The 27509-nt window shown below is 40.8% G+C and overlaps 1 protein-coding gene across 7 annotated transcripts in view; it reads right to left on the bottom strand.

Moving 5' to 3' along the window:
* Positions 1–1242: 1242 nt before the first annotated feature.
* The window catches only part of DAG1 (dystroglycan 1), a 100071-nt gene continuing 73804 nt past the window's right edge, over positions 1243–27509 (bottom strand). For 6 of the 7 annotated variants that reach the window (XM_054975999.1, XM_054976005.1, XM_054975998.1 and 3 more), the window contains one exon: positions 1243–6074. In XM_054975999.1, coding sequence (XP_054831974.1) covers positions 3684–6074 — 2391 coding nt within the window. In that variant the 3' untranslated portion in view covers positions 1243–3683. Of the gene's footprint in view, positions 6075–21821; positions 21873–27509 lie in introns of those variants that run through there. The other variant, XM_054976004.1, reaches the window with a different exon arrangement.

The following is a 27509-nucleotide window of genomic DNA, read 5'->3' as shown; positions in this document are numbered from 1 at the left end:
TTGTATGTAATATTGAGGAATTATAAGGATGTTTTTCACTTCTATGTTCTTAAAGAAATGCTACTTCCTATGGGGTTGAAACTGTACAGGGATTACATCTTTTATCTTACCTTATCTCAAGGATTTAGGGAGTATAACAGCACTTGAATTTTTAAAGAAATGGGTTAATGTACCTGTTTCCTTTCCAAATTAAAGAAAGGGCATATGAATAAAAAGAAAATGGCATTAAAGGTATGACAAAATGTAACATGTCATTATGTACAAATACAAAAAAAATATATAAAAATTGGCCCAGAAGCCAACTTTCCTCCTGCTTGCTTCCATTCCTACATAGCCAGCACCCTCCAAAGCTAAAACTTCTAGTCATAAACAGAAGAAATTTAACCATATATTGATGAGTGATCAGAAATCCTGAAAAGACGTATGACCCAAATATCAACAGCAGCCAATACAGTTTTTTACACCAATATAATTCTCCTTGCACAAATCTGGATTCTAATTTGAGGACTAGTGTGGTGAGTGAATAGAATAGTAGACAAATTCTGTATTTAAATCCCTGCTCAAACTAGCGGCTATACCTCTGTTTCTCCTAAATAAAATGGGACCTACTTTATAGCACTGTTGCAAGGGTGAATGACTGTAAAGCATTTTATAGATGGCAAGTGTTATATTATTATAAACAAGCAATGTAACCAGTTATGGAGAATGGCACCTTACATCTTGGAAGGTTCTGATTCCAGCAGCATTTTTATTAGTGTGAGACTTTAAAGAATAAAATTCTTTGCAGCAATGCAAGATCTGTGCTATTTGTCAAATTTCATTCTCTCGGACTTTAACGAAAGCAAATGGCACGTCTTTTCACTGGAGAGAATTTTAGGCAGGCAGCTCTGCTAGACGTCTGCCATTGTGCTTTGTTTCTCCTATCTCCTGGGTTGTAAAACCTTCAATCCAACAGTAATCAAACCTGGAATTCATACAAAGGCAAATGGGGAGTATCTACCTCCACTCAATATAGAAGTCTTAAATTTGCCAGTCTATTAATGCACAGTCTGCAGCTTCTGTCCCAGGATCCTCCAGGTGAGAAAACGTTTACTGGGAACCCAACAGGATTTAATGGAAGAGCTCACTAGTTTCTGCATTTGTAGTAAAGTACACTGGTTTATTTAGTTGATATGCTTCTTTACAGAATGCAGAAAACACATCTTTAAAATAATTATATAAGGACATAAAAACACATCAGTGGTTGGTGAACACTTTTAATACAAGATTCTCTCCCACCATTACAGTGTCTAGTGGCATAAATAAACAGCACTGGTGCTTAGTGGGAAGGCGGCTGATGAGAATGCCATTGTTGTTATTCTGTTCACTGCCCCTTCGCCTCCAGTTTCTATGGTGACAGGTAGGCCCAGGCCTGAAACTGTTTGCTTGCGCATGACCAGTACAAAGTGGTATCAGTTGCTAGGGACAACGGCACTGTTTGGAAGGCCCTTCTGACTTGCAGCATTTGGGCTTAGGAGGCTCTGTATATTGATAACTTGGAGACATCTGAAAGGCAGGCCTGCCAGTATAGGTTTTGGCACTGTGCTGCCATGGCTAGTGGCTGAGAAAGGGGAGGGTTCTTACAAGCAGGCTTCCACCATCTGTTTAAAAGAAGTGCCACTTGATCCCTGTCCCTTTAGCTAGCATGTCTGTGTGGGAACTGGCCTGTATTGCCTCTCCTCATCTCAGACATACCCTAACAAGTGGGGGGGGGGGAGAGGAGAGAATTTTTTAAAACTTTGTAGGACAAAGGTATGCCTGTCAAACTAGATGCAGGTAAAAACTGAAGCATCCTTTACAGTCACTTTCACTTCAACACATACCCCGCCAGCCTGCCTCAGGGGGAAGAAGCAGAGCGCAGAACTACAAGGGCCCTTAATCAAACTAACATTAGCTTTTGACAGGTATGATCCTGTTCAAGTAGTTTTTTAAAAAGGCTTGATGGGAAATACCACCCTAGCAAGTTCAGATGTGAAGGTCATCTGAGCCATTCATCCACTAGTTAACTGGCCATGTCAGCACACAAACATACTTTGCAAAACAGTCAATATGGCTTAGTAGTGTCTGCTTTGTGTGCAAAGTCAGCCAGAGGCTGCCCAGCCCCCATTGAGGGGATGGACTCATTATTGCAAAGGGTTTTTCTTCCCTCTTAATGTACCAAAAATAGTCTCAAATGGACAAGAAAAAAATCCATGCTTAAAATGTCTTTGTCTAAAGAAAAAAGGCATGGGAGTGACCTTGAGGGCAGCTCTAATTTCCCAAGAGAAATATGTGAAAGCTCACTTTTTCAAAAGGCAAGAAACTTAGACATGGTTCTAATATTTAAAACAATAACTATGACAGACCAAATAAAATAAAATCCAAATGAGCAAAGCAGTCAGTTCCATTGAATTGATACTAAGAAGCTAAGCTCATACAAACGGCTGGCAGCATTACTGTTTTTAATTATTTTTTAATAAAACAATTTGAGGCTGTATCAAAAATTTAGTAAAAAATTAGAGCTGAGAGTTCACTGATTTTTACTATGAACTATTTCTGGCGCTTTTTATTTTCCCAACCGCCAGACAGCTACTATTGCGTCTGTGTGCGCGCAGAGGAGAACAGGGAAGGAGTGAGCTGAGACAGCCAGAGGGAAGTGGGGAGGAGGAACTGTTCCAATACTGTGGTCTAGGAGGAGTCTTGATGTGAGGAAACTGCATTACACTACATAAAAATATTGCATCTTCACCAAAATACCTCAAGAGTGTTTCAAAAGCCAGTTAGCCTTCTAGATGAAAAATCTCAGAGCAGCACCATGAACCTTGCAGCTTGAGGATATCACTGCTGGGCCTCCAGTTTCCCAAAAGCAGCAATGTCACCACATAGCGGGATTTAACCCTGTTTTGGTAACTGCAAAGAGCTCTCTAAACTTCTCATTTAAGAAACCTGTCAGCATGGCATCTGTCCAGCAACAGCAGGGTAGAGCAACAAGACCTTTCTCCACAGTTTGCAGAAGGACCCCACCTAATGACTGATTTGTATAATGTGTGAAAAAATAGGATTCCTTTGATAAAAAAGACAGTCCCTCAGCCTGACTGGCATTGGAAACACCCCAGGAGCTTATTTGTAGTAAAGCACTTCCCCTCCCTTTCCCCAAATCTATACATACAAGTTTAGGTAACAGAGATTAAATGTAAAAACTTATGTTGACCTCAGAAAGTCCTCTGAATTTAATTCTTAGGCTACGTTTCATGTTATGCCCTGTAGCTAGACACACGTGAATAGAAAAAACAGTACAGTTAGTTTTAAAGGCAAACAGCAGAGACCCAGCTTGCCACCCCAGTGCTGCCTGCATGTCCAGCCAGTCTCCCTTTGCAGAAGTTCACTGATGCTTTGAGACGCCTGCTGTCAGAAATACTTTTTGAGCCAAGATTTTTTTCTATGAATAAACAAAACAAAAGCTGTTAGGCAAAAATAAAATCAGTCTCCCAAAAGTTCCACAAGCACTCTGGTGTAGCATTTGGAGAGGGCCTGCTGGGACCGGGCAACATTTGAGATTCTGGATGTTGGTTTTCTGGTTGGTAACGGATTTGCAGGCCACCGATCCTTACAGACAACACTGGTGTGGAACTATAGGCCCCATCTCCGCACGTGTCTCTTGTTCATTAAGGGGGAACATAAGGAGGTGGAGACCTGTATGGGGTCATGTTCTTCGGGCGGGAACCTTTACCCTCCATGGGTGCTGTGAAAGGTGGGGGAGGCTGATAAGGAGGGGCATTGGGGTCTTCATCCCTCAGTGGTGTGTACTCTCCTATGGTGTCTTGGTTAAGTGGTGTGGTCTCTGGCATGTTCTGATTTGGGTACTCAGGAGGTGGGAGAGGGGCTTTCTCTTCCTGTAGAATCAATGGCATGCTGGAGGATGGAGGTGGCTTAGAGTCATCTAGTTCATCTGCAAAGATTATTGGTACTCCCTTCTTGATAAAGGTAGCCTGATCTTCTATAGTAAGTTTGCCTTTTCTCTTCTTGCGATAGCAAATCATAGCAATAATTCCAGCAATAAGTAGAATAGCTGCCACTACAACTGCAGGGATCACTGTGTGCAGATACACATCATCCTCACTTGTCTTTTCTGGATCTCGCCCTGGAAGCACATCTGTAGGCGGTGCAGTTGTAGGTGGTCCTTCTCTAGTTACTGGAATAAACTGCATGTTTCTGCAGCTGCCAGCACCAACTACAGAAATGTTGATGGGCCTAAATTCTGGTTCTAAGGCATTAGAGAAAGCTTGGCTTGGAATACCAGAATCATCAGAAATTTTTTTGCTCAAGGTTCTAATTTTCTCTTTCGGGCATGGATCAAAAGGCAGAGTATTGTTTGTCCACTCAACTACAATAGAACCTCTGCTGATGTTATTTATGGTAATAGTACTACTATTTCTGTCTCCAAGTGCAAAAGCCAGCTTCTTTACCAACATAATTTTCTTATGAATGTCATTGGTAACTGTATTATGGTCTCCATGGAATTTGGCCTTAAATTTAACTGGAGGCACCTCATCAGGTTCAAGTGCATGGACAAATATTTCAAACGCATCCACGGTTGTAAGGCCACCTTTGTCAGTAGCATGCATGAAATATTCATGAATGCCTGCATGGGTGTGATTAGGCAGTCCATACATTAGCTGACTAGTGCTATTGAACTGCACCCAAGAATTCTCTTCCAGTGGCTGCTCACCTAACAGTTTCATGGTCAGCTGCAGTTTATCAGTAGTGGTATCCTCCTTGTCATAGAAGGTATCTGAAGGTATTTTAAGCTCAAAGTAAGTGCCCACCCATGCATCTACTCTGTCAATGTGATTTTTCAGCACAGGTGGATCGTTGGGCACACGGGGAGTTCCAATGGTAGTAGTGCGCATGCGAGTTGGTGGGGAAGCTGTTTCCTGTTTAATGACGGGTGACCGAGTAGTCCCAGGTGTCTTAGAAGGTCGAGGAGTTTTCGGACCTTTTTTAGGAGGTTTTCGTGTTGTAATATCAGTGGTTGATGGTGTTGCAGGTTTGGGAGTGGTTCCTCTTGGCTTCTTTGTTGTGGGTGGGGTAACTACAGCAGTAGGTTCCACATACCCTGTCACTGTTGGCTGAATTGGGCCAGGGGGAGTAGTAGTTGCTTCTCCCACTCTGGTTGGTTGAATTGGTCCAAGAGTCGGTGTCTGAACTATAGCGCCTCTTGTTCTAATAGTAACTGTGGGCTTCTTCGGCAATGGTACAGGTTCTCTCACTGGAGGAGCTGTTGTTTCAGTTGGAGGTGCGATGGCTGGAGAAGTAGGTGTTGGAACGATTCTAGTTGGGGGCTCTTGAAGGCCAGTTGTTGGTGGTCCAACAGCAGTCACAGGTGTTGGTGTAGCATTAATTTGCCGCCGAATTCTCTTTGGAAGATTAGGTTTTTTGTTAGCAATATGCCAGCCAACCACAGGGTAGCCAAGATGAGCAGACATTGTACCTTCTTTAGCTGGAGTTTCAACATTGCTTATGTTTGGGACACTATTTTGGCTCAAAGAACAGCCCAATTTCCAGGAGAGTAAAGCTCCATTTTCCACCACCTTCTTTGCATTCCCTGGTCCAGCCATAAATGCTGACATGTCAAAAAGTCTATTATTTACAACAGGAACCAATTTCATGTTATAAAGTTCCACTTCTGAGAAGCTTTTCATTCGGTTTAAAAGTTCAATCCTTTGCTTTGGTGTCATTTTAGTTAAGTCAGCATCCAAAATTACAGTCAAAATAGTTACTGGTTCTTCTGCACTACACACAAATGGTGCTGCTTCATTCACATCTTGTGAAGTCACCCGTACTGACTGAGGTTCATTGTGATCTTCAGGGTGAACCTCAATGGAAAAGACATTGGTGGTTTGGGGTATGTAGCTTCCATTAGATACTAGCTGCATTGCATTCACTGAAATATAATGAATGCCCTTATCTGTATCAAGTGGGAGACCTTCTAAGGTGCTACTGTCTGGTTCCCAGTGCAGCCAAGAAGGCAGTGATTCTTTTCCAGCTTCAGTGATCTATTAAAGAGAAAGAACAGATGTAATAAGTTATGGCATCTTTTAGATAAGAAAAAGATAAAGTAAAATAATGTCCAATACTTTTAAAGTTTATGCAACAGCCATTTAAAACCCTGCCAACATGCAAATGCAGAAGGTAAATCAAGATCAATACACTGTCCTGTCAAGATGAGCTACAGAGAGACAAAAGATGACTGCATCATAAAGCACTGGTTACTGTAAACAGGCTTGTAAAGTATTGGTTACTGTGACAAGTAAAAACCATCTCCAGTGATATTTCTTAAACAGAAAGTTATGTTTTCTTTTAGGTCACTGATGTACTACAAATTACAAACATGAAGGCAGGCAAATGCTGTTTTTAAGGGATAGTAGTTTTCATAGGCACCCTGGTTTCTATGGCTCAGGCTAACCCAATCTTGTCAGATCTCAGAACAGCTACGTAAAGTTGGATCTGTTATTTTATTTTTTATTAAGGCACAGCTTCCCATGATCTTCAAAAGAAGCAGGAAGCCTGGTGTGGGAGTAACACCAAATTACAGAAATATGGAAAGTACTTGGTCTGTTGCATTATAGCCATAGATGAAAACACGTGAACAGGACACAGTGGCAACATGAAAGGAATGACACATCTGCTGACTAGATTCATGGTTATTGTAGGGCAGAAGGAGCAAAGTTGGGTATCTGACACAAAGATAAAAGGTCAGATTGATAAAGTATATCGGCTAGTTATGGAGTCAGCTTTTTAAAAACATTCTATTTCAAATAAGCCTGACATTAAATGAGTACCAATGCTCATAGTCCATAAATTTCTGTAAGAATTTCCCTATTTTGTCACATCTGTGAAGAGTATTCTCTGAATATTTTAGTTGTAACAAAATGCCACATAGCCCAGTAACTGTTGTTTTTATCAATCAAGGGCCAACATGTTCAATGTTTTCCTCTGTTGCTAATAAAGTAAATCAGTGACACTGTTCATGTTCATCTATTTGAAATTACCAAACTGGTTTTCAAGGCATGTGCTCTGCTTTTCCTTCACGTTCCAAGGTAGCCATCAGAAACTAAATGGTCTTGTTTGCAGCGTTCAGACAAAGTGAGTGAAGAACACCAAATTCTGCTATGTACTATATGGAGGCATAAGCACCGAGGATTTCAAGGTGCAGGCAGGCATTTAGGAGTGTATGTACCAGAGTGAATAAAAATCAATTTTTAAAAAAATTAAAATTGGATTTTTAAAATTTATATAGGATTTTTTTTACTTAAATTGGATTTTGTTTTATAAAATGTTTCCTGGGAAAAGTCAATCTAGTTGCTATTTAACATACACTGTAGCTCAAAGGTTTTTCATCATGAAATAAGGATTAATTTTTAATTATGTAGTATAAAACTGTATATTCATGCAATATTTTAAAATGTCTGTAAACGATTTCCATTATTTTATTCATTAGGGCCCCAATGTTACGGTCTCCCAGAAGTTTCTGTAAGATTATTTTCGGTAATTTGATTATTTTGGGTAAATTTTCTATCTAGAAGATACCATCAAAGATGCTTGGTTCTGCATTTCTCAAAACTATGAATTTGTGTCTGGATAGCATGCCTCTTTGTAACAGCAAAAAAGGCTTAAAATAAACACACAGAGTTGAGAAAGAAACCTCAATCCTAACGTTCCTCTGCAAATCTATGTACTCTAAATCAACCCCTTACCTCTTAAGTTCTATGCTTCAAGTTCAATGGACAGAAGACTGTTTGGAGTAGAATAGAGTTGGATAAGGAGGAGATATAGGGTTGCCAGGTGTCTGATATTCCCCCAGACAGTCCAGAATTTGGGGGGACTACCTGGGGAAAACGTCCCCCAAATTTAAGACACGCCCCCCCACTCCATTACATAGGCAGAGTACTGGCAGAAATGGCCGGCCAGTCCTGGTACCCTCTGTGGAACTTATGCTGGCCTTCTGCGGCTGGGCACTCAGCTGGCCACATATGGCTGCACATGCCTGCAGGAGTGGCTGGGTAGCCTCCGCAGCACTCCTGCCGGCCTCCTGCACGGCCCCGGCTGGGGCAGCCAGCTAGCTCTGCAGCTGTGCACACCAGCAGGAGCAGCTAGCGAGGCCAGGCGCCAGCGATCACATTACTTGCAAGTAATGTCATCACACTGGACTCAAGAGCACATGTTTACTATGCATGTATGCAGGGGGGAAATGAGCTGAACATCAGGGCCCCGTTCGCAGCCATTCGTGATCAGGAAAAACTGAGTCTGAAAAGCATGCAAATGTGTATTTCTCTCTCCAAAACACATGGAAAAACCACAAAGACAAAGCCATAGCGCCTATACCAATGCCTGTTTGCTCTGAAACCAAGGGAGTACCAGCAATCGATCTCACTGAATATTGGGGAGGGAGAGGGAGCACGCTCTCAGGATATATTCAGGCAAACTTTTCATTTAACAACTTCAGCTATCATTTATAATTTCTCACAGGACACACTTGTGGTATTAACACAGTACCCACTACTGAGAGGCAATCTAGGATGTGATACAGTTATCAACTAATAATTTCCACTTAGTGCATGAACTGAACTATACTAAGAGAATTCCCTTTAGGTCCACTTACATTCTAGAGGCCCTTCTAGTCTTATAAGGGGTGTGCTTGTCCCACAGACTTGCAGTAGAATGTGTTGGCAGTATTTTGTCAAGCCCCTGCTCATGGCTTAAGGGCCTGGATGTTGCTACTGGAACATAGTCTTAAGTACTGCCACCCCCCACTTCATATAACATCCTATGTTATATGAGACTGTTCTAATGTTCTAATGAAACTAAAAGTTTTGTTTTTCAGTTAGCCAGGATGACTGACTCTCAACTATAAAATGAAACTGCAGGCCAGATGGCAACCCTAGTTCCAAATGAGTCTGCTGCTGTCTAAATCACAGCTCTGTATCACTCATCCATATTTTCTGACTTGCCAAAGGAAAGCGCAACAAGTTGCAATTATGCAACATGAGAATGAATACCCCTCCCAGATGATGGTGAAGCTTCCTTGCAAAACTGAATGCAAAAAAGAAAGCACAACAGGTATAGAGAAAATTATTGCACATACAAACTTCCCGTTTTAGCTCTTGTAGGGGGAAATATTTAATGTCAATACAAGCTACTCATTTAGGATGAACTCTGTAGCCATATTTGCCTTTAGTTTAGAAGAGTCATGTTAATCTATGTGCCCCATAAAGATTTAGCCTAAATAATGGAAATATTCTGTCATTTTGCAAATCTCAACTATTGTTGAGTTCCCACAAAACAGCTAATGTTGAGAGAATTTGTAAGTTTATAAATGCAGTTAAAAACTGCACTGAGATGCTAAGTAATGAAGAGACTGTTTACAGCTTTTATTTTATCAAGACAAGCAATTACAAGGAAAGCACTTTTTTAAAAAAAAGCACAGAAACTTCTATAGTTTGCATTGTTCATTTTGACCTTCACTTTAAAAAATAATTGTTATTTATTTACAATTTCGACCTTCACTCTGAATATTTATTTTATTTTTTGCAGGCAAGGCAAAAATAAATGAAAAACAAGTTATCAACTAGTGGAATTCTGTGAATACTTGCAGGAAAGTTTGTTTTAAAATTCAGACTTCTTCCTATCCCTGCTCTAGCGCATGTGCATATTTTGTGGTGTTCTCTGGAATACCACTCTAGGCACAATCCAGCCAAAACTTAAATCATAAATCTCATTATTTTCAACAAGTCAGATAAACATGTGCCAAAGTCATTGCCACTGAAAAAAAAAAGAGTACCGAGAAGTGGCTCATCGTTGATTAGATCATGTCCTGCTTTTTCCTAATACTGCCATCCACCCGGAGGGAATGTACCATCTGCTTCTTTAGGGAAGCTTGAATGAAGAAAATTCAGCCCCTCTACTTCATTGCACTCTTTCCCACTAACAGCACATAGTCCTTTCTGTACCAAGTCCTTTATGCTGACAATTCACCCCTCAATAGCTGAAATGCTGTGGTACCCCTACATGGTACCACAGTAGCTTGGTCAGTTAAATTTAAAAAAATTAAAGCTCTACAATATCATTTTAATAAAGTAAGCAGGATTCTAATTACAGTTTAAAAATTTTAGGCAGTTATCTTTTACTCTTGCAGTGTTTACTATATTATGCTCTTTATATTGCAGTGCTTGTTGTATGTCTTATTCAACTGCATTATCTTCTTATTCTGTAATCCACCTTAAGACTCAATGAGAAAAGAAGATCTTAAATTAAGTAAATAAATGACATCACACGAGGCCCAGATGTGACAGGGGACCCACTAATTGGCAGGTTAAAGGCAGGTTGCATTTTTTATGGTGAGTACAGACTCTAACATAAGGACAATTGGGGAAATCCAAGTGCAGACCACAAAAGCATGACTTCCTAAAACTTGGAAGTTTTCAAACTTACTGCCCATACACATTTAAAAACAGGGTCGCTATTATTTCCATCAAGTAAAATTCTTATTTCTCATACAGATTCTACTAAATATATTTAGTAGTGCTACACCAGCTGCACTGGCTGCAAGTGGAGTACCGAATCAGGTTCAAGGTTTTGGTGTTAACCTACAAAGCCCTATGCGGACTGAGACTGACGTATCTGCTGGACCGTCTCTCACCGTATGAGCCCTGGAGGACTCTCCGATCTGGTGGAAAGCATCTTTTAAGTGTCCCTGGCCCTAGGGAGGCCTGCCTGGCGTTGACCAGTGCCAGGGCCTTTTCGGTCCTGGCCCCAGCCTGGTGGAATGCTCTGTCTTGCGAGACTCGGGCCCGGCAAGATTTGTTTGCATTTCGCCGGGCCTGTAAGACAGAGCTATTCTGCCAGGCATATGGATGATGCCGGGTGGTGCCCCCCCATGGAGGGGGGAGGTTAAACCATCGCCCTTTGTGAACACAGTTGCTGTTCCCACACTCATTACCACTGCACGTATTTGCTCTGGTAGAACTGCTGTGCGGTAGAAGCTCTGTACCATTTAATGCATTTAAATGTTTTTAAATGTACCATTTAGTGCTTTTAAATGTTTTTAATGGTATGTGATATTTGTATTTTGTTATCCGCCCTGCGCCTGCGAAAGCGGGGAGGGAGGAATATAAATAATAAATTAAATTAATTTTTTTCCCATTACAAACTATTCTTATTTGTGACATAGCAGTACAGTGAGTATTGTTTGTAAAGGGCATGGCAGCATCTGATCTATCAACAGTAAAACAGGGGATGGAAAGGTTTGGTGTACAGGAAGTAATACAACCACGGGCAGTTAGTACATGGTGGCATACTAAAGTCTCTCTAATTCAGTCTGCTCAGGGGCCAAACCCCTATCATACTGCTTCATGTAGCAAAATGGGGCTCCCACATACTCTTCAAATCCAACGAGATGTTTCCCCATTCCTCCACTTGAAGCCAGCTGGATGACCTTGGGTCAGTCACAGCTGTTCCAGAGCTCTCTCAACCCCACCACCTCACAGGGTGATTGGTGTGAGGATAATCGTAACACACTTTGTAAACCACTCTGAGTGGGCATTAAGTTGTCCTGAACGGTGATATATAAATTGAATGTTATTATTGTTGCTGTTCCATACTGCACATTTTCCCTTATGGCTGCAATATAAAAAGGGCTTGATGCATGGTGATATTAACACAGTGATCTTGCCATTACTAATTTTTTATAATTCAGATTGTCCCTATGAATGTGTCTGCATTTGCAACAAAACCAAGATTTACACAAATAATTATCTCCACAGTGAAGAATTCCAACACCAGCTTTTCATTTGACCAAAATTTATTTTACATAATAAATGCAAATCCAGAAAAATATTTGTGTAGAACCAAGCATCCAAGTAATACCCCCATATGCTAGTTCTATTTGAATAGTGTATTTGGAAGAAATTATAGGATTAAAAGGTCTTTCCCCCCCAGCTTACACAGACAACTGGCCAAAACTGTTAACAGAAAGCATACTTGTGTTTTGATATTGATTCTAATGTTGTCTTGGATAGAACAAATTAGAAACCTAAACCAAATAAAGAAATGGATTGAAAGGGGGCAAAAGAGAAGGAAGAGCCATGAGGGAGACAGGATGCTTACTAAAACTAGGCAGAATGCTGAATTGTCAGGTGAGGTGCAAATCCACAATAAAAAAAACCTTTGCTAATCCTTTGTATATAGTTCTGATGACAGAACAGTAAGTTTTTAAAAAGGCTATGGTCCATTTAGAACAAGAACCTTGATTCTTGGGGAAGTTTTACATAAATTCTTTATTTACTGATCTGAAAGCTGAAAAGGAATGAATTAAAAAAGGAACAGTGCTGAGCCCAAAAGAGAATCCACCACAAAAGACAGTACCAAGCATTTTTGCCCTTCAGCTGTACATACTGCTTCTGTAACCTCAACTGCCTAATGAATTCATTAAGCTCTCCACCACGATGACCCGCCACTGCCCGCCCCCCGTTTTGCTTTATCCATGAGCTACGTCTATTACGCAGCTGAATTGTTCACCTCTCACTCAATCCCTCCTCTTTCTGATTAAAAAAAAAACCCTTTACTGCCCGAAATAAAATAGTAAATTTTCTTTAAATAGGCAAAACTTTATTACTAAAAAGACAAGCTTCTCACAATTTATTTACTCATGTTATTTATACTCCACCTTTCTCACTGAGACTCAAGTTGGATTACACAGTGGGCGTCAGTACAGTCAGTTTCAAGGACATTTCAATAAACAATATAATAGGATACATAAATAAAATTTTGTAAAGATTTAAAACCAGCAGAAACACAATGCAGAGTAAAAGAAATGCTGAAGCAGAGCATAAGCAATTCTAAGACTGACATATTAAACAACATAGAACATTAAACAACATTAATCAGAAGAGGGAGCGCATGAAGGGATGAGCTGGAGCTAGGCTCTCGTAACCCTTTCATATATGCCCAGGGTAAGGCCGATCACCACTTTGGGGTCAGGAAGGAATTTTCCTCTAAGACAGATTGGCCAGGGCTCCTGGAGGGTGTTTGCCTTCCTCTGGGATGGGAGGGGAGAGAGATACCTGCGAATTTCCTGCATTGTGCAGGGGTTGGACTAGATGACCCTTGTGGTCTCCCTTCCAGCTCTATATTTCCATGTTTCTACCTACCCAAAACAACAGACCACATACAATAACACATAGTAGTAAAGTCTATGATCATTACCCCTTTACTGATGCATCCCTCTGAGACTACTTCCTTATAGTACAGTTCTCTTATCTGTGAAAAAGCCCTCCTGAATAATTCAGTTTTGCATTGTTTATGGAAAGCCAGAAGAGTGGGATCTTTCCAGACCTCTTCAGATAGGTTGTTCCATAAAGTGGGTTCCAGCACAAAGAATGCATGTGTATGGGCAGCTGTTGATTTTGCCCATGTGCAAGGTGGCACCTTCAGAAGGCTCTGTTCAAATGAACAATGCTGCCATGGCGGAACATATGGAAAGAGGTGGCCCTGTAGATATGCTGGACCAAGGCCATAAAGAATTTTGTATGTGATAGCCAATACCTTGAATTGAGCCCAGTAACTGAGAGGTAACTAGCGGAATGAATGCAGAATGGGAATAATAGGCATTCTTCTCATAACTCCTGATAACAACCAAACTGCAGGATTCTGCACCAACTGGAGTCTCCAAGTTACAATGCATTACAGAGTGCAAGGGTCAGACAAACCACATCAAAAGTGTGGAGTACAATGTCCTTCAAGGTATCTGCCTTCCCAATGAGCATCACTTTCATCTTGTCTGGATTTAATTTCAATGTGTTTGCTTTCAGCCACAGATTTACTAAATAAAATAGTACATGTCTTTTAATAGGCAAAACTTGATTATTAAAATGATGAGCCTCTCACATAGTATAATGAAACAAAGTAGTTTGTGCAAAATATATGAATTAATGTTGAATTGCTTGATTTAAAATTAGTGTGTCTGAAAACTGAGAGCTTTATTTCTGCTTGAAAATTTTGTGTGTGTTACTGCAGCTTCTTTGGAGTTTGATTTAAATCAATTATTATCCAAACTAGTTAGTCTGTGAAACATACTGGAAAAAATGGAACCACTTTACCACATACACTTGCCAAGTTCCACCTTTCTCTTCCAGTTCTCTTTCAATCTAAAGATTTGCTTACATGTCAAAGCGCAAAGGGCACCTGGTTCAGGGGAATGCCTATTCTGAGAATCCATCGACTGAAGTCACCAACAATAATGATAACAACAACATTCGATTTATATACCACCCTTCTGAACAACTTAACACCCACTCAGAGCATTGGGTCCCCACAACAATCACCCTGTGAGGTGGGTGGGGCTCAGAGAGCTTCTAGAAGCTGTGACTGACCCTAGGTCACCCAGCTAGCTGGCTTTAAGCAGAGGAGTGGGGAATCAAACCCAGTTCTCCAGATTAGAGTCTTATGCTCTTAACCACTACACCAAACTGGCAAAGTGTTAGGGGAGGGCACTAGATGAACCCTGTATCAGGAACACAACAGAACTTTTGGGCAGGAGAAGGGATGAATTACCACTTACAACAGCACTCATAGCAAAAGCTGTATCATCCAGCTACCGCAGATTAAAGCTATATCAAATTTAAAGCGCTAAAGCATTTCAATTTGAGAAAGGTTTCCATGTCTGGCTACAAAATATCAACATCATCTCTGAACTCTGCCATTTCATGCGAGACAGAAATATCTCATCAGATACTTGAAGAAAGCCTGCTGTTGTTCCCAAATTATTTTGATTCAATTACAACTCACACACCAAGAAGCTTCATAGTAGATAGTGGAGTTATTGTGACTCATGGCAGAAAAGTAACCTGTATTCAGAATTTAAGGATAATACCCTAGGAGATCTTGTATTTATACATTTGTCATAATGCTATTTAGATTCACAGGACACAGACCAATATATGCTTGAAAGTAGATTAATACTCTAATGACAAGTCTATATTTATTTATTTATTATTTATTAATTATATTTTTAACCCCCCCCCCCCCGCAAGCGGGTTCAGGGCAAAGTACAACATTGATTAAAATACAACTTAACATCCATAATCACAGCATAAAAACAGCAAGTAATAAAACCATCCCATGATGGGCAATCCTGCACTCCTGCCCGTCAACATACAAAAAGGGGGTAGTAGTGGACAGATAGAATACTATACCCCTTTACGAGAAAGCCAGCAGTGGACTCTCCATAACCCCTCATAGAGGGAGACTGGTGGAAGGCTCGGCAATGATGGACTAAAATTAACCCTGACCATATGCCTGGCGGAACATCTGTGTCTTACAGGTCTGCCTAAATGATACAAGATCCTGGCGGTCCTGAGTGTCCTCAGACAGAGACTTCCACCAGGTTGGGGTCAGGACTGAGAAGGCCCTGGCCCTGGCCAAGGCCAGCCGAGCCTCCCTAGGGCCAGGGACCACCAGCAGATGTTTTCCAGTTGAACGAAGTGTTCTCTGGGGCACATACGGAGAGAGATGGTCCCTTAGGTATGCTGGTCCCAGTCCGTTTAGGGCTTTATAGATCAAAACCAGCACCTTGAACCGGATCCAAAATTCTACAGGGAGCCAGTGAAGCTGCTCCAAGATAGGCGTAATGTGTGTCCTGCACGACGCTCCAGTTAGGACACATGCAGCAGCGTTCTGAACCCGCTAAAGTCTCCGGATCAAGCCCAAGGGCAGCCCTGCGCAGAGCAAGTTACAGTAGTCCAGCCTGGAGGTGACAATTGCATGGAACACTGTCGTTAGGTCCTGGGCTGAGAGGTAGGGCGCCAGTTGCCGGGCCTGTCAAAGATGGAAAAAGGCCGCCCAGGCAACAGCCGCGATCTGGCCCTCCATAGACAAGGAGGAATCCAGAGTCCAGAATCACACCCAAACTCCTAACCGATGGTGCCCTCCCAAAGATCGGGAGAAGGATCCCCGCCTCCGATAGCCCATGGACCAAGTACAGGACCTCCGTCTTCACGGGATTCAACTTCAGCCTGCTCTGTTCTACCCACCCAGACATGGCCTCCAGAGCTCTCAACAGGGCGTCAGGGGGCAGAGCCAGATCGGCCACACATCAACAGATACAACTGGGTGTCATCTGCTTATTAATGACAACCCAATCTGAAATTCTGCACCAACTGGGCGAGGGGACACATATAAAGATTGAACAACAGGGGAGAGAGTATCGCCCCCTGTGGGATGCTGTACTCCAAAGGATGGCATGCCGACAGTCTCTCCCTCAGCACCACCCTCTGTCCCTGACCATGGAGAAAAGAGACAAGCCACTGCAAGGCCGTCCCATGAATCCCCACATCAGTGAGGCAGTGGGCCAACAACTCACGGTCGACCGCGTAGTTATTCTGAAAATTTTTCATTACTATCTTTGATGGAGATGTCACACCTCCAGTGATAGGTATCATTCTGTACCAGAATAATATTGAAGGCATGGTCAGATATGTAGTGAAACAACCATGAGGGTTTTCCCATGGTAATATGTTTAAAACTTCATAACTACACAATATGAAAGCTATTTTAAATACCAACACCTGGTTTTTAATCCCTTTTAATTCAACTTTAATTATTATTGGAATAATTAATTCCTAGATGTGTGAGGTTGTACTTAGAATTTTAATGACCACTGAGGAAGGCCAATACAGGCCGAAACACATCTGGTCAATTTATTTTTAGATACTGTATTATTCATGATATAGTATTTGTTTGACGTATATATATGGTCATTGGATTCTCCATCAATTTTTAAGGAATTTTCAACTTTGTGTGTATTTTATAAATATTTAAACTTTTATACTTTTATTTTATGGTGTTTGTGTAAACAATTTGTAATAAATATTAAATTTCAACATCCCACAAGAAAGAACCATGATCTTTGCTTCCGCAAATTTGCAGAATCTAACTCAATGTGTCTATTTATACTTATCTGAATGTAGAACCTTTACAATGGAACAAATAAGAACAGAAAAGGAGAGGGCCACACACCCCTCAGAGCAGCTGACCAATCCACGTGGCTATTAGTCCATGGGGGTTTCATGACCCCCCCCCCCACTTTTCTAGGGTTAGAAAGGTATGCGGTGGGGAAGGAGAACAAGGAAAGATTGGCAATTGTTGTGGCCACAGATTGCTGGGTCCAACCCAAGGATTGCTGGTCAGTCTCTCCTCTGTTAAAAGATGGACTCTACTTAGTCACTGGTTCTACGTTGATCCTTAAATCCACTAAAGCAAGTAAAGATGAAAAAAGCAAATATATTCATTTTAGCACGAAGAACTATACCGGTAGAGATTATCTTCTTACACTTAAGATTCAAGCCAATTATGGCAGAAGTTAGGACCAAAATGGAATGGATGTAACCATCTTGTCTTCTGTCCAGCTCATAATACGACAACAAATCCACAGACCATGACAAGCTGCTATGATCTTTGCTGCAACCTGGGAAGAAAAACCTATGGACTCTACAGCATAATGAAACTGCAGAACATATCAGTCTTTTCAGGGTCTAGTTTCATCTATATCCAGGCTTTTGGACAAACATACATAGCTTCAAAGTGTTTTTCTTTGAACACAGCAGGACTGAAAAAAGGCAGCAGTAGGCCAGCACATATTAATTGTGAGATCCTGCCCAATTTATTACATTTACTGTAAAGTTGTATTTCATAATATGTAGTGCAATTTGGAAAAAACAAGTAAAATAGCTGTACTACACTATTTGTTTATTTAATATTTATTTGCAATATTTGTATACTGGATCTCTCCAAGCACCCTACCACCACCAAAAAGGCGTCCCAAGACAACTTACATCTTAACAATGAGGTGTCCAAAGCATAGGGCAGTTAACACTTATTAGAAATGCACACTATATGCATATACAAATTCTAAAATGACCCTGTTATCGTCAAGCAGTGAACTCCCACTCATATGAATAAGTCAAACTGTCTTATACAAAATTATTTAATTATTACTACTCACGCAGTAGTGAGTTCTGACTGACAGGGGCTCAAGCAAAGAAAATTGCTACTAGAGATTCTTATTAACTGGATATGCCATGGGTTAAATCTGTTTTCTACTGCACGCAAAACAGATGTACTATCACTGAACCACAAACTTGTATTTTTCTAAGTCCCAGGAAATGTCTATCAGTTGTGATAGACTTTTTATATTCCCACTGCCCTCAGAATATGACCACTAGAACATTTTAGAGTCCACGGGTGGGAGAGAGATCTTTGCATCTCTAATTTAATGTAGTGAGAACAATTTCTTGACAGTGTCTTCACAGAGTGAAGCTACTAAGGTTTTTCCAGCTCTGGGAACTAAAGTTGACAATGCTCAGTTGAAATATAGACAGCATTAAAAGACTTTGAATGTTGAAAACATTACTACATATGCATGCCACTGTAACAGAGTACATTTGCCAAGGAGCATTACACATTTTGGCAGAATCTCCAATAATGCTGAATTACCTATGTTTAATATTAAGCAAGTCACCTCTTATGCTAAGACTCAAGGCTCACGTAGTTTAACACTTTGTCTCCCAAAATGTCTAGCCAAGCCCTGGAAACAAAATGAGATGCAGTCAGTTACCAGTTTGTCCCAAATACAGATTACTTCTTTACAAGGAGTTTATTTTTGCAACTGTGCCAGATAAAATATCTATTAGCCATCACCAGTTTTTGTAGCAATGAATTCTGTAAGTTCCTTAGGCACTGAATTAGGATTTCCCTGCATTTTTCCAAAAAACAATTCCATTACACTTCACTGCCATCTGAGAACCAATAGCCACAGTTGGGCTTTAATGATCATGGGTTTTAAGAATGAGTCCAATTCAAAGATCAGAAATTGAAGAGGAAAAGATGTTCTATGAATTGCATTCTGCAAAATAATGACCAAAACTAAAATACTGAACTACACTATTCTTTATACTCTCTAAAGATACCAAAATCTACGATAATGTGAACTCCCAATAAATCTCCTTTATTCTGGGACCACCCAAGAATTCAATACATATGCAATCTAACCTCTAATTATCCATTGTATCCACTAGAGGGAGTAATGATAAATACGAATTATTCACTTATGTAACACCTACAACTAGGTACTTTAAAATGAAAGAGATACAAGGAGCCTGCCTAAAGGCTTACAATCTTTAGAAGGTTAATGCACCAAGTCCTGAGTGTTCAAACACCTAAGGGGCAGGTTTTATTATTTTTTTAATCAACATGGTCAGCATCATCTGAAGCTCTAAGAAAGTGGAAACCAGAACAAGCAGCACCCTGAGGAGCTCCACTGCCAATAGTAGATACTAAGCCAGACTCATTTTACAGATGTGGAACTGACCCAAATTTTCCTTTGAGTCTATTATATACAGATTTTCTGTGATATATGGTATTGTTCATAAATTAGTAAAAGTCTTACCAGATGTTCCAGCTAATACCATTCTGTCACTCCCACTATAACGCCTTCACTTCCAGATGTACCCATACTTATAATAAAGAAGCTATTCAGAGGACAAAGATTTCCTCTCTTGCACAACAAGAGGGCATGCTAGTAATTTCACTGGGTGGTTACTATGAAACACTGAATGTCCAATGAAACGTTCCTTTCATCAGCACATGTTGCCAGTCTGGAAAAAAAACACAATTCATTTAGTCTATTGTAGCTGGATGATGTGTTCTTGGATGAGGAGCTGAGATCTGTTGCCTGTCCTGTACCCTGTTCCCCATTTTGTTAAGATCCCTAACTTTGAAAAGCAGTACTTGTTTACATACGACCTTTTCATATGCAGAAGGCCAGAAGGATAAAAATCTTAGACATTATTGATGACTGAGGCGCTCTGCAAATCATCACTTGCTGTTATTTCTTATCGTCAGCAGATATCCTGATGCCTGAGTTGGCAGCAGGGTTCAGGCAGTGACCTTCATCCAGGCCATGCACTAGCATATGCTATTACTCATTGGTTACCGCTCTCCTTCTTTAAACTCCAAATGCTGGAGGAAGACATTCATAAGCTGCACTGTTAAGACAAAACATTTTCAGCCCAAGAAGTTGGTCTCCAATCTGACTGGGTCATATTTTCCAAGTTTGGAGCCTGTTACTGAAAGTTAAATGGCCAAGCCTCTTCACTACAGAAAGCATGCAAGGCTGTGGACGAATCCTTTCCAGGGGCCTCTGTGATCAGATCCTCAAGAGCCCACAGGTGTTACTGAAGCGCTGCAGCATGTGACTGGCAGCATCAGGTTCCCACAAACCCAGGCACGCAAAAACTCTAAATCCATTAGTTAACAGGCAGCCTGCCAATTGCTCCCACTGAATTAGCCTGAAGCTTTCACAGAAAGCGCTCTTTGCACCATGTTGACCCTAATCTTGAGTTCATGTTCAGTTAGAAATCCATGGGTTAATCTCCTTAACAGAAGTCCAAAAGAAAAAAAAATCAACATAAATGACAATTCCTCTCCACATCTGAATGCTCTAGGAGAATGCCTCTCATAGCAGAACCATTGCATTAACAGGGTCAGGCTGGAGTCCTGCACATATGACCACACTAACAGCAGATAATGAGCATGTTTGGTTTCTACAAATGAAATTCTCCAGATCCTGTTAGTGGAATGAAATCTCCTTAATATCCAATAAGAATAAACCTGTTAAATAAAAGCCTCACCAGCAGATGGTGACAGTTATTGGGCTTGTGAAAAGAAGTTTCCCGTTGGAGTGCGCAAAGCAGCTTTGTTCAGATTTATTGCCAACTGGTTTATCAGTCACAGAAACACCATTTAAATGGAGTCACTAGCTAAGTGAAACCTATTAAATGAATGGGATTTGGTTTTGCCCTGGGCATTTCAGCACCATCTGTACATCACTGATGTGCATACTCAGCACACTTCAACCTGTATACCGGACATGTTGACAAATATTAATGATTTAGAAATCTAACTCCAATAGAAAAACTCCACGCTTCCATTTCACTACAGGCCACAGAGCCTCCTAATGGCCCTTTAAGGCTGACTGTAGCTTTTGTGGTAGGTCCCAATTAGTCCATCACTCCATTCCCAAAGAAATACCTGCTGTCAAAGGCTTGTCTATTTCTCAATAGAGAAGTCAAAAGAACAGAGTCTGTCTGATAACATTCAACAGAAGTTATCACCGCCAACTTACCCGCTAATTGCTTTTTTTGTTTACTGGGTATCAGCTGCTCACCTTGCCAAAGCAGGACTGGGTTTGGGAGTTTATTAGATGGATGTTTTGATCTATTTGCTCTGCAGTAAGGCTGAATAATCACTGTGGGATTTTAATCAGTGGCATGACAAGGGAGGAAGGTAATTATTTTCTAGATTATTGTTGCTCCCATAAGTGTTACAGCACCCGTTCTAGCAGGAAGGCTAATGCAGTCCTTAAAAGCACATTTAGAGGAGAAAAAGCCATGTTTAAATTGAAGTGGCACTGATGAGTCTATTACCAGAATAATACAGGCTTCTAGACACTTACTTGGCTGCCAAAAAGGCACAAAATCTTCTGAAAATGGGAGTGGCATATTTTCTATTCCTCTTAGGCCACCACCAAACAACTAGCACAACTATGTGCGCTAAAGAGTAACTGTAAGCCTGTTGTAACAAAATAAAACAAATCAAGTAGCACTTTGAAGACTATTTTAGCAAAAGCATCTGTGAGTCAGACCTCACTTCTTCAGATGCATAATATGAAATGAAAAATTCACACCAACCTTTATAATCATGAGTGGGGCTTGCATGGGGAGACATGAAGGGTTGTAGCACAAAGTTTTGTAGCAACTCATTCTAAATGGGACCATGGGTAATGGACTGCAGCAGATATGGTGATTACACATAATGATGAGAGAGGTTCCAATCTCTCATGGAGTTCAGCTGCCAAGAGATAAAGTTGCAGAGATAACACAAAAGTTTACAAAACTCCCTTCTGCGAAGGTTCAGTATGAATCAACAGACAGGGAATACAATGTGATACAGTGTAATAGCATGATTTCAGAGGTTATAAGAACCCATAACACCTCTAAAGAGTGGATTATGCTGAACTTTTACAAGCTATAGTGAGTTAGGAATTTTATTTAGCTATATTTGAATAGAAAGACTGCAAGAAAGTAACAAGCTAATAATTTCTATGGGTTTGCTTACAAAGCTAAAACAAGAAGTCCAATTTTTATGCTTACATTTCTAACACAAAATCTGAAACACAAGCCAAAAAAAAGCTACAGGTACTACATACTACCAAAAGCAATTTGAATAGTTAAGCACGTCAAAACTTTTAAAAATTAAGATTCCACATGATTATACAAAAGAGGCATGTTGATTGGTATGAAGATCTGGTACTAAAAACTCAACAGAAACATGTGCGTCAGGTCATGAATACTAGAAATACAAAACAAAAAGAAGACTCAAAGCATACATTTGGAGGTGAGGCTGATCAATTAATTAGCCAAAGGTGGCAAATTTGTTGCCCTTGGAGTCTTCAAAGTGAAAGCCTGATTTAAAATCATGTTTTTGTCAAGCAAAAATATAGACTATGGAGTATGAACACTTCTAATCCCAGTTACTTTTATCAGATAAACAGTGCAATCCTAAACAGAGTTACTCCAGTCTAAGCCCATTGGAATCCATGGATTTAGACTGGAATAACTGTTTAGGATTCTGCTGTGACCTGTATCAGTTTCCCAGAAATAGGTCACAGACCAGCCCTCCCTAACAGCCAACCCTGCCCTTTGCATTGCTCTTTTTCTCCTCTTCCTCCATGACCCTTTTCACATTCTTGTCTCCCCCACCCTTTGCAACAATGAGGGGCAAAACCATCCAGCATCTAGTAAATTAACAAGTATACACATATTTCTTATGTAGAATAATGTTTCTGTAGGGAAGTCATCATGTGTGAAGTGGCTCCTATAAGAACCAGCTTCAGTGTTTAATCTAGGCAAGGCTTTGACCTGTACTTTGAATACTAAGACCTGACCCTGAAAACAACATCTTCCATATCATACATTTGTTGGTATTTTTTCTTCACTGCATACGTGTGCTGATTGATAAAGAATCAAGTAAAACATGTTCTAATGGTTACTACAGTGAGAATCTTAAAGAGGATTAAAGGGAGTAATGGAGAAGATGAGGGTGGTCAAATGCTGGAGTGTGGTCCTCGTATGCAAAGGCAGTATATTTGAAATGCCACTTGCCTGGGGCTCATAGTAGGATGTGATGTTCATTGGTTTCAACTCTGGATGGGTCATAGTACCAAGTAAATTTGGACTTGTAGGTCACCATATCCAAAAGAATGAGAACCAGTGGCCTGTATTATGAAGATTACAAGGCCATAAGAGAGCCAGTTTGGTGTAGTGGTTAAGAGTGGCAGGACTCTAATGTGGAGAACTGGATTTGATTCTACACTCCTCCACTTGAAGCCAGCTGAGTGACCTTAGGTCTGTCACAGCTCTTTCAGAGTTCTCTCAGCATCACCCATGTCACAGGGTGATTGTCATGAGGATAATAATAACACACTTCGTAAACTGCTCTGAATCTGACATTAAATTGTTCTGAAGGGCGGTATATAAATCAATGTTGTTGTTGTTGTTACTCCTCCTCCTCCGCTCACAATAGTCATCCTGATTTGAGACATTCTATGAATTTTGCATAAAGCAATTTGAATCACATACAAATAAAAAGTTAGGGCAGGAACTATTTGCATGTTGAGAAAAAGGGCTACCTAGAAGATCAGGCTTGTGTACAGAGCTACTTGGGATGCTCTCTTGATCTTACAATATCAACATTTAGTCTTTATCTCTATAGAAACCTCTGAATCCTATATAGTTACCTAAGACAAACATCTTTCACTGACTGGTAGCTTCTTCCATCTGAAGATCTTGGAACATCTTAGCGAATAAGCCTGAAGATCTACCACTATTTTTTTTACAGCTGGGAAAGCATTTAACAGATCACAGATTCTTGCATACTACTAGCAGTTATCAGCAGCTATAACTTTCTCTTGACCTTCAAGCTGTAAAGCAACACCCACTGGACTTTCTATGAAGACACTATGCAAACAATGTTGCAAGCAAAGCAATAGCTTGAATACAAAATACTGAAGCAGTTCACACACAAAAATTGTTTATTGAATCTCCAACAAGTTAGACTTCCAATTTAAAATACAAAGGAATAAGTACAAATGAGATCTTTGTGGCCAATCAATGTCAGAGGCATGGCAACAAAGTCATCGTTGACTAGCATGCCTAGATGCCTTTAAACAGCTACAACTTCATACAAAGTCTGCCATCTCTTCTCATTTACTTAGATGTATTTGTTCTGAGCAACAGCAACTCACCCTCTTTACTAACCCTTCATGTACTGACGATGTTAGATTGACTGGAAGGAACTGCAATGGTGGAATGAGATTGACTGTTACTTGATATCTTGCCTATGAAGAAGCCTTTGGTGTGAAACGGGACTGGACTTTTCGCATGCCGGCGAACCCCGTAGGCAGCGTACATTACTCAAGAGAAGACTTCTATAACCTGGACACTACATTCTTGTGGAGAATTCTGGCTTTATACTGGACTATTAGGGCTTCTAAGCACCTTATGTATTGTTTACATGTACTGCTTGTAGAAATTTTGTGACTTGTATACCACCGCTGATGTCTAAAGGAAATTTGTGATTTCATACCATCGCTGATATTTGTTACATGACAAATTGTATGATGGAACAATTCATATGATGGATTTATTCGCACAGGGCACTTTAAGCACCTTAACTATATGAATTTGGGATAATTGTTGATTGCATTTTCCTAAAGGCTCTTTGTATTTTCTGTTTTATAAGCACCACAATGGCAGCACAATGAACCATGTGTGAAAATTATTTTCTCTTTGCAGTAAGAGTTATTCTTCAATGGTGAGACCTGCACAAATAGTGCTTCCATTAAAAAGAAGAGAAAGAGAGTTGGTCACCAAGTGCTTCCTGATTTTTTACATCTCTGGAAAACTATTCTATACCTCGTTCTACATTCTTCCTAGTGCATCAGCCACCTCTGGCTCTACCATAGTTGGTGTAATTGCGTACTTTGTTTTACTGTTCACGGCAAGTATAAAATCCACCCGAGTGAGCTTATTATTGACAGAACTTCTTTGGGGTCACATTAACACTTTCCTCAGGAACATATGAACATAGCTTCAGGTTAGTTGCTTTTCCTTTTGGAGAGCTTGCTTATTTAAGGCCATGCCTGGCCACATCTACACCATCTTGGTATCTTCTTGACTCTCGCTGCGTACCTTGAAAACTTCAGCTGGTGTAAAAGATGGTTGCCTGCCTCCTGGCAATGGCTTCACCTTGTGAACATGTTTTGCCAATCTTAAAACAATGTTATTGGCTGCTTGAACGTTTCTCAGCTAAATTCAAGATACCAATTCCTACCTTTAAAGCCATTTATGGCCTGGAACTTACATATTTGATTGCATCTCCTATATTTTGTTTAATATATGACTTTATGATTCTCTTACTGTTGGTTTATAATAGGTTTGTGGGTTTACTGTTTGTAGCTTGTGCATATTGCTAGCCATAGTGTATCAATTTAGCTGCAAAGTTGTGAGAGATCAAGAGCTTGTTTGCTCCTTTCTTCCAGCTTCCTTAGTTTGCTACCAACTCCTCACCTGCCCCTATGTCATATTTCAGATTCCACTAAAAATATTCTAGATATCATAATGGGAGGTTAGACATTAGGGGTGTGTGCATAAGGGGAAAACCGAGCCAAAATACACACAGAAAATGCTGGTTCGGCTTGTTAAAAGCAACTTCTGGAATGGCAGAACAAAACTGGAAAATGAGGCTACAATGATTCCCGCCCCCGCCCCCACACTGAAAAACCTGTGTGTTTCATTTCAGTTCTTACTGCACAGAGGATGCACAGACAGACCAGGCAGTGGTTGACTGTCTGGCTGTATCTTGTTTTCATTAACTGCAAGTTTGCCTGCATGCATCATGCAATCAATTGGATATAATTCCATTGGCAGGAAGGGGATGCACTTGGCATGCACAGGTGCATTTTTTTCCTTCAGTGCTTCCTGCACAATGGCACTGGCATTGAGTGGCTCACTGGGATCAAATCACAAAAGGTTTGCTTTGCACCAGGAAGGAGAGCAACAGATGGCACAGTTCTGTTGGTGCCAGCAACACCATCCCTTTCTGAGTGTTTTTACACACAATGCAAGGAAAGGCTGGTACACAGGCATACACATGCGGGAAGGGTCTCTTTAAGCCTCTGAGGTCCCAGTTGCCTCAAAAGCTCAAGTTATGCAGATCAGGGTGAAATTGGAAAGAAAATTGGAAAGTACAGTACAGAACCATTAATACTGGAGAGAAAAAGCAATTATTAAAGGAGAACTACACTGAGGAGGTCCCAAGCAAGTTGAGCTGATCCATGCACATTATCAGTGGCTTGCTGCTGCTGCTGTAGTTCGCTTAGCTGCCATGCTGCCAGGGCCATCACTGTGACTAAAGTCCTCCAAAGAGAGAGGTTTGAAGAGTATCAAAAGGAATTTCATTTTGCCCAGAACGCCTTCTGGCGGCTTTTGGGGCTTTTCTAATTAAAACTCTTAAACCAGTTTTAAATGACAGGGAAGTAGCAGGCATGTGCACCACACACTTGCACACGCAAATCTTTCCAGATTAGTATTCCATATGAAAGGACTGATCTGGTCAGATTTTTTTTCTTTATGCTTGTCCTCCTGTTATTTCCCCTTTTTCCTTTTCATTCAACTCTGGGTTAACAATTTTAGTAGGAAAGGGGAAAGGGAGCCAGCAACCTGTTCAGTCTCTCACTTTCACTAGTAAAAAATAGGGGGGAAAGAGGGCCATCCTCCTCCTCCTCCCCTTCCTGTGAAGGAAAAACATTTAGCCCTCCCTTTCTGTGTGCTTTTATGCACAGTGCAAGGACAGGCCAGTGGGTTTATCCTGGGCTGCTACAAAGCAGATTCGGGTGAGGAAGATTCGCCCCCTCATCGTGGAATGAACCTACAAGGCACAAGGAAACCCAGAAGGCACATGGCATAACAGCAGGACTCAAAAGTAATAATTTGTCACTATCATGAAGAAGCAATGAGTTTTCATATGCTTGAGGAGAAACTCATTGGATCAATGGGGTTTTGGATCATGTGGTTTTTGGTTAAGTGGAAATACAACTCGTTCCCACCCCCCACACCCGAAAAGAACAGTGAGGGTGTGCATGTACAGCTGCCCAACACTTGCGTTGATGCACGCCGTCCCCAAGCATTCCTTAGGGTGCATATACACAGAAGCCCGTTGTTGCGTGCTCTCTAACTTGGTGGATTGATGGTTTAGAGGGAGGACTCAACTTGTGCAATTCTGGTGCTGTTGCATGTAAAAACAGCTGTCCCAGAGCC

This window comes from Eublepharis macularius, chromosome 4 (genome assembly GCF_028583425.1).
Source record: "Eublepharis macularius isolate TG4126 chromosome 4, MPM_Emac_v1.0, whole genome shotgun sequence".
In the NCBI taxonomy this organism is placed as follows: Eukaryota; Metazoa; Chordata; class Lepidosauria; order Squamata; family Eublepharidae; genus Eublepharis; species Eublepharis macularius.
Note: the sequence above shows the minus strand (reverse complement) of the source record. Positions and strands in the feature narration are given on the sequence as shown.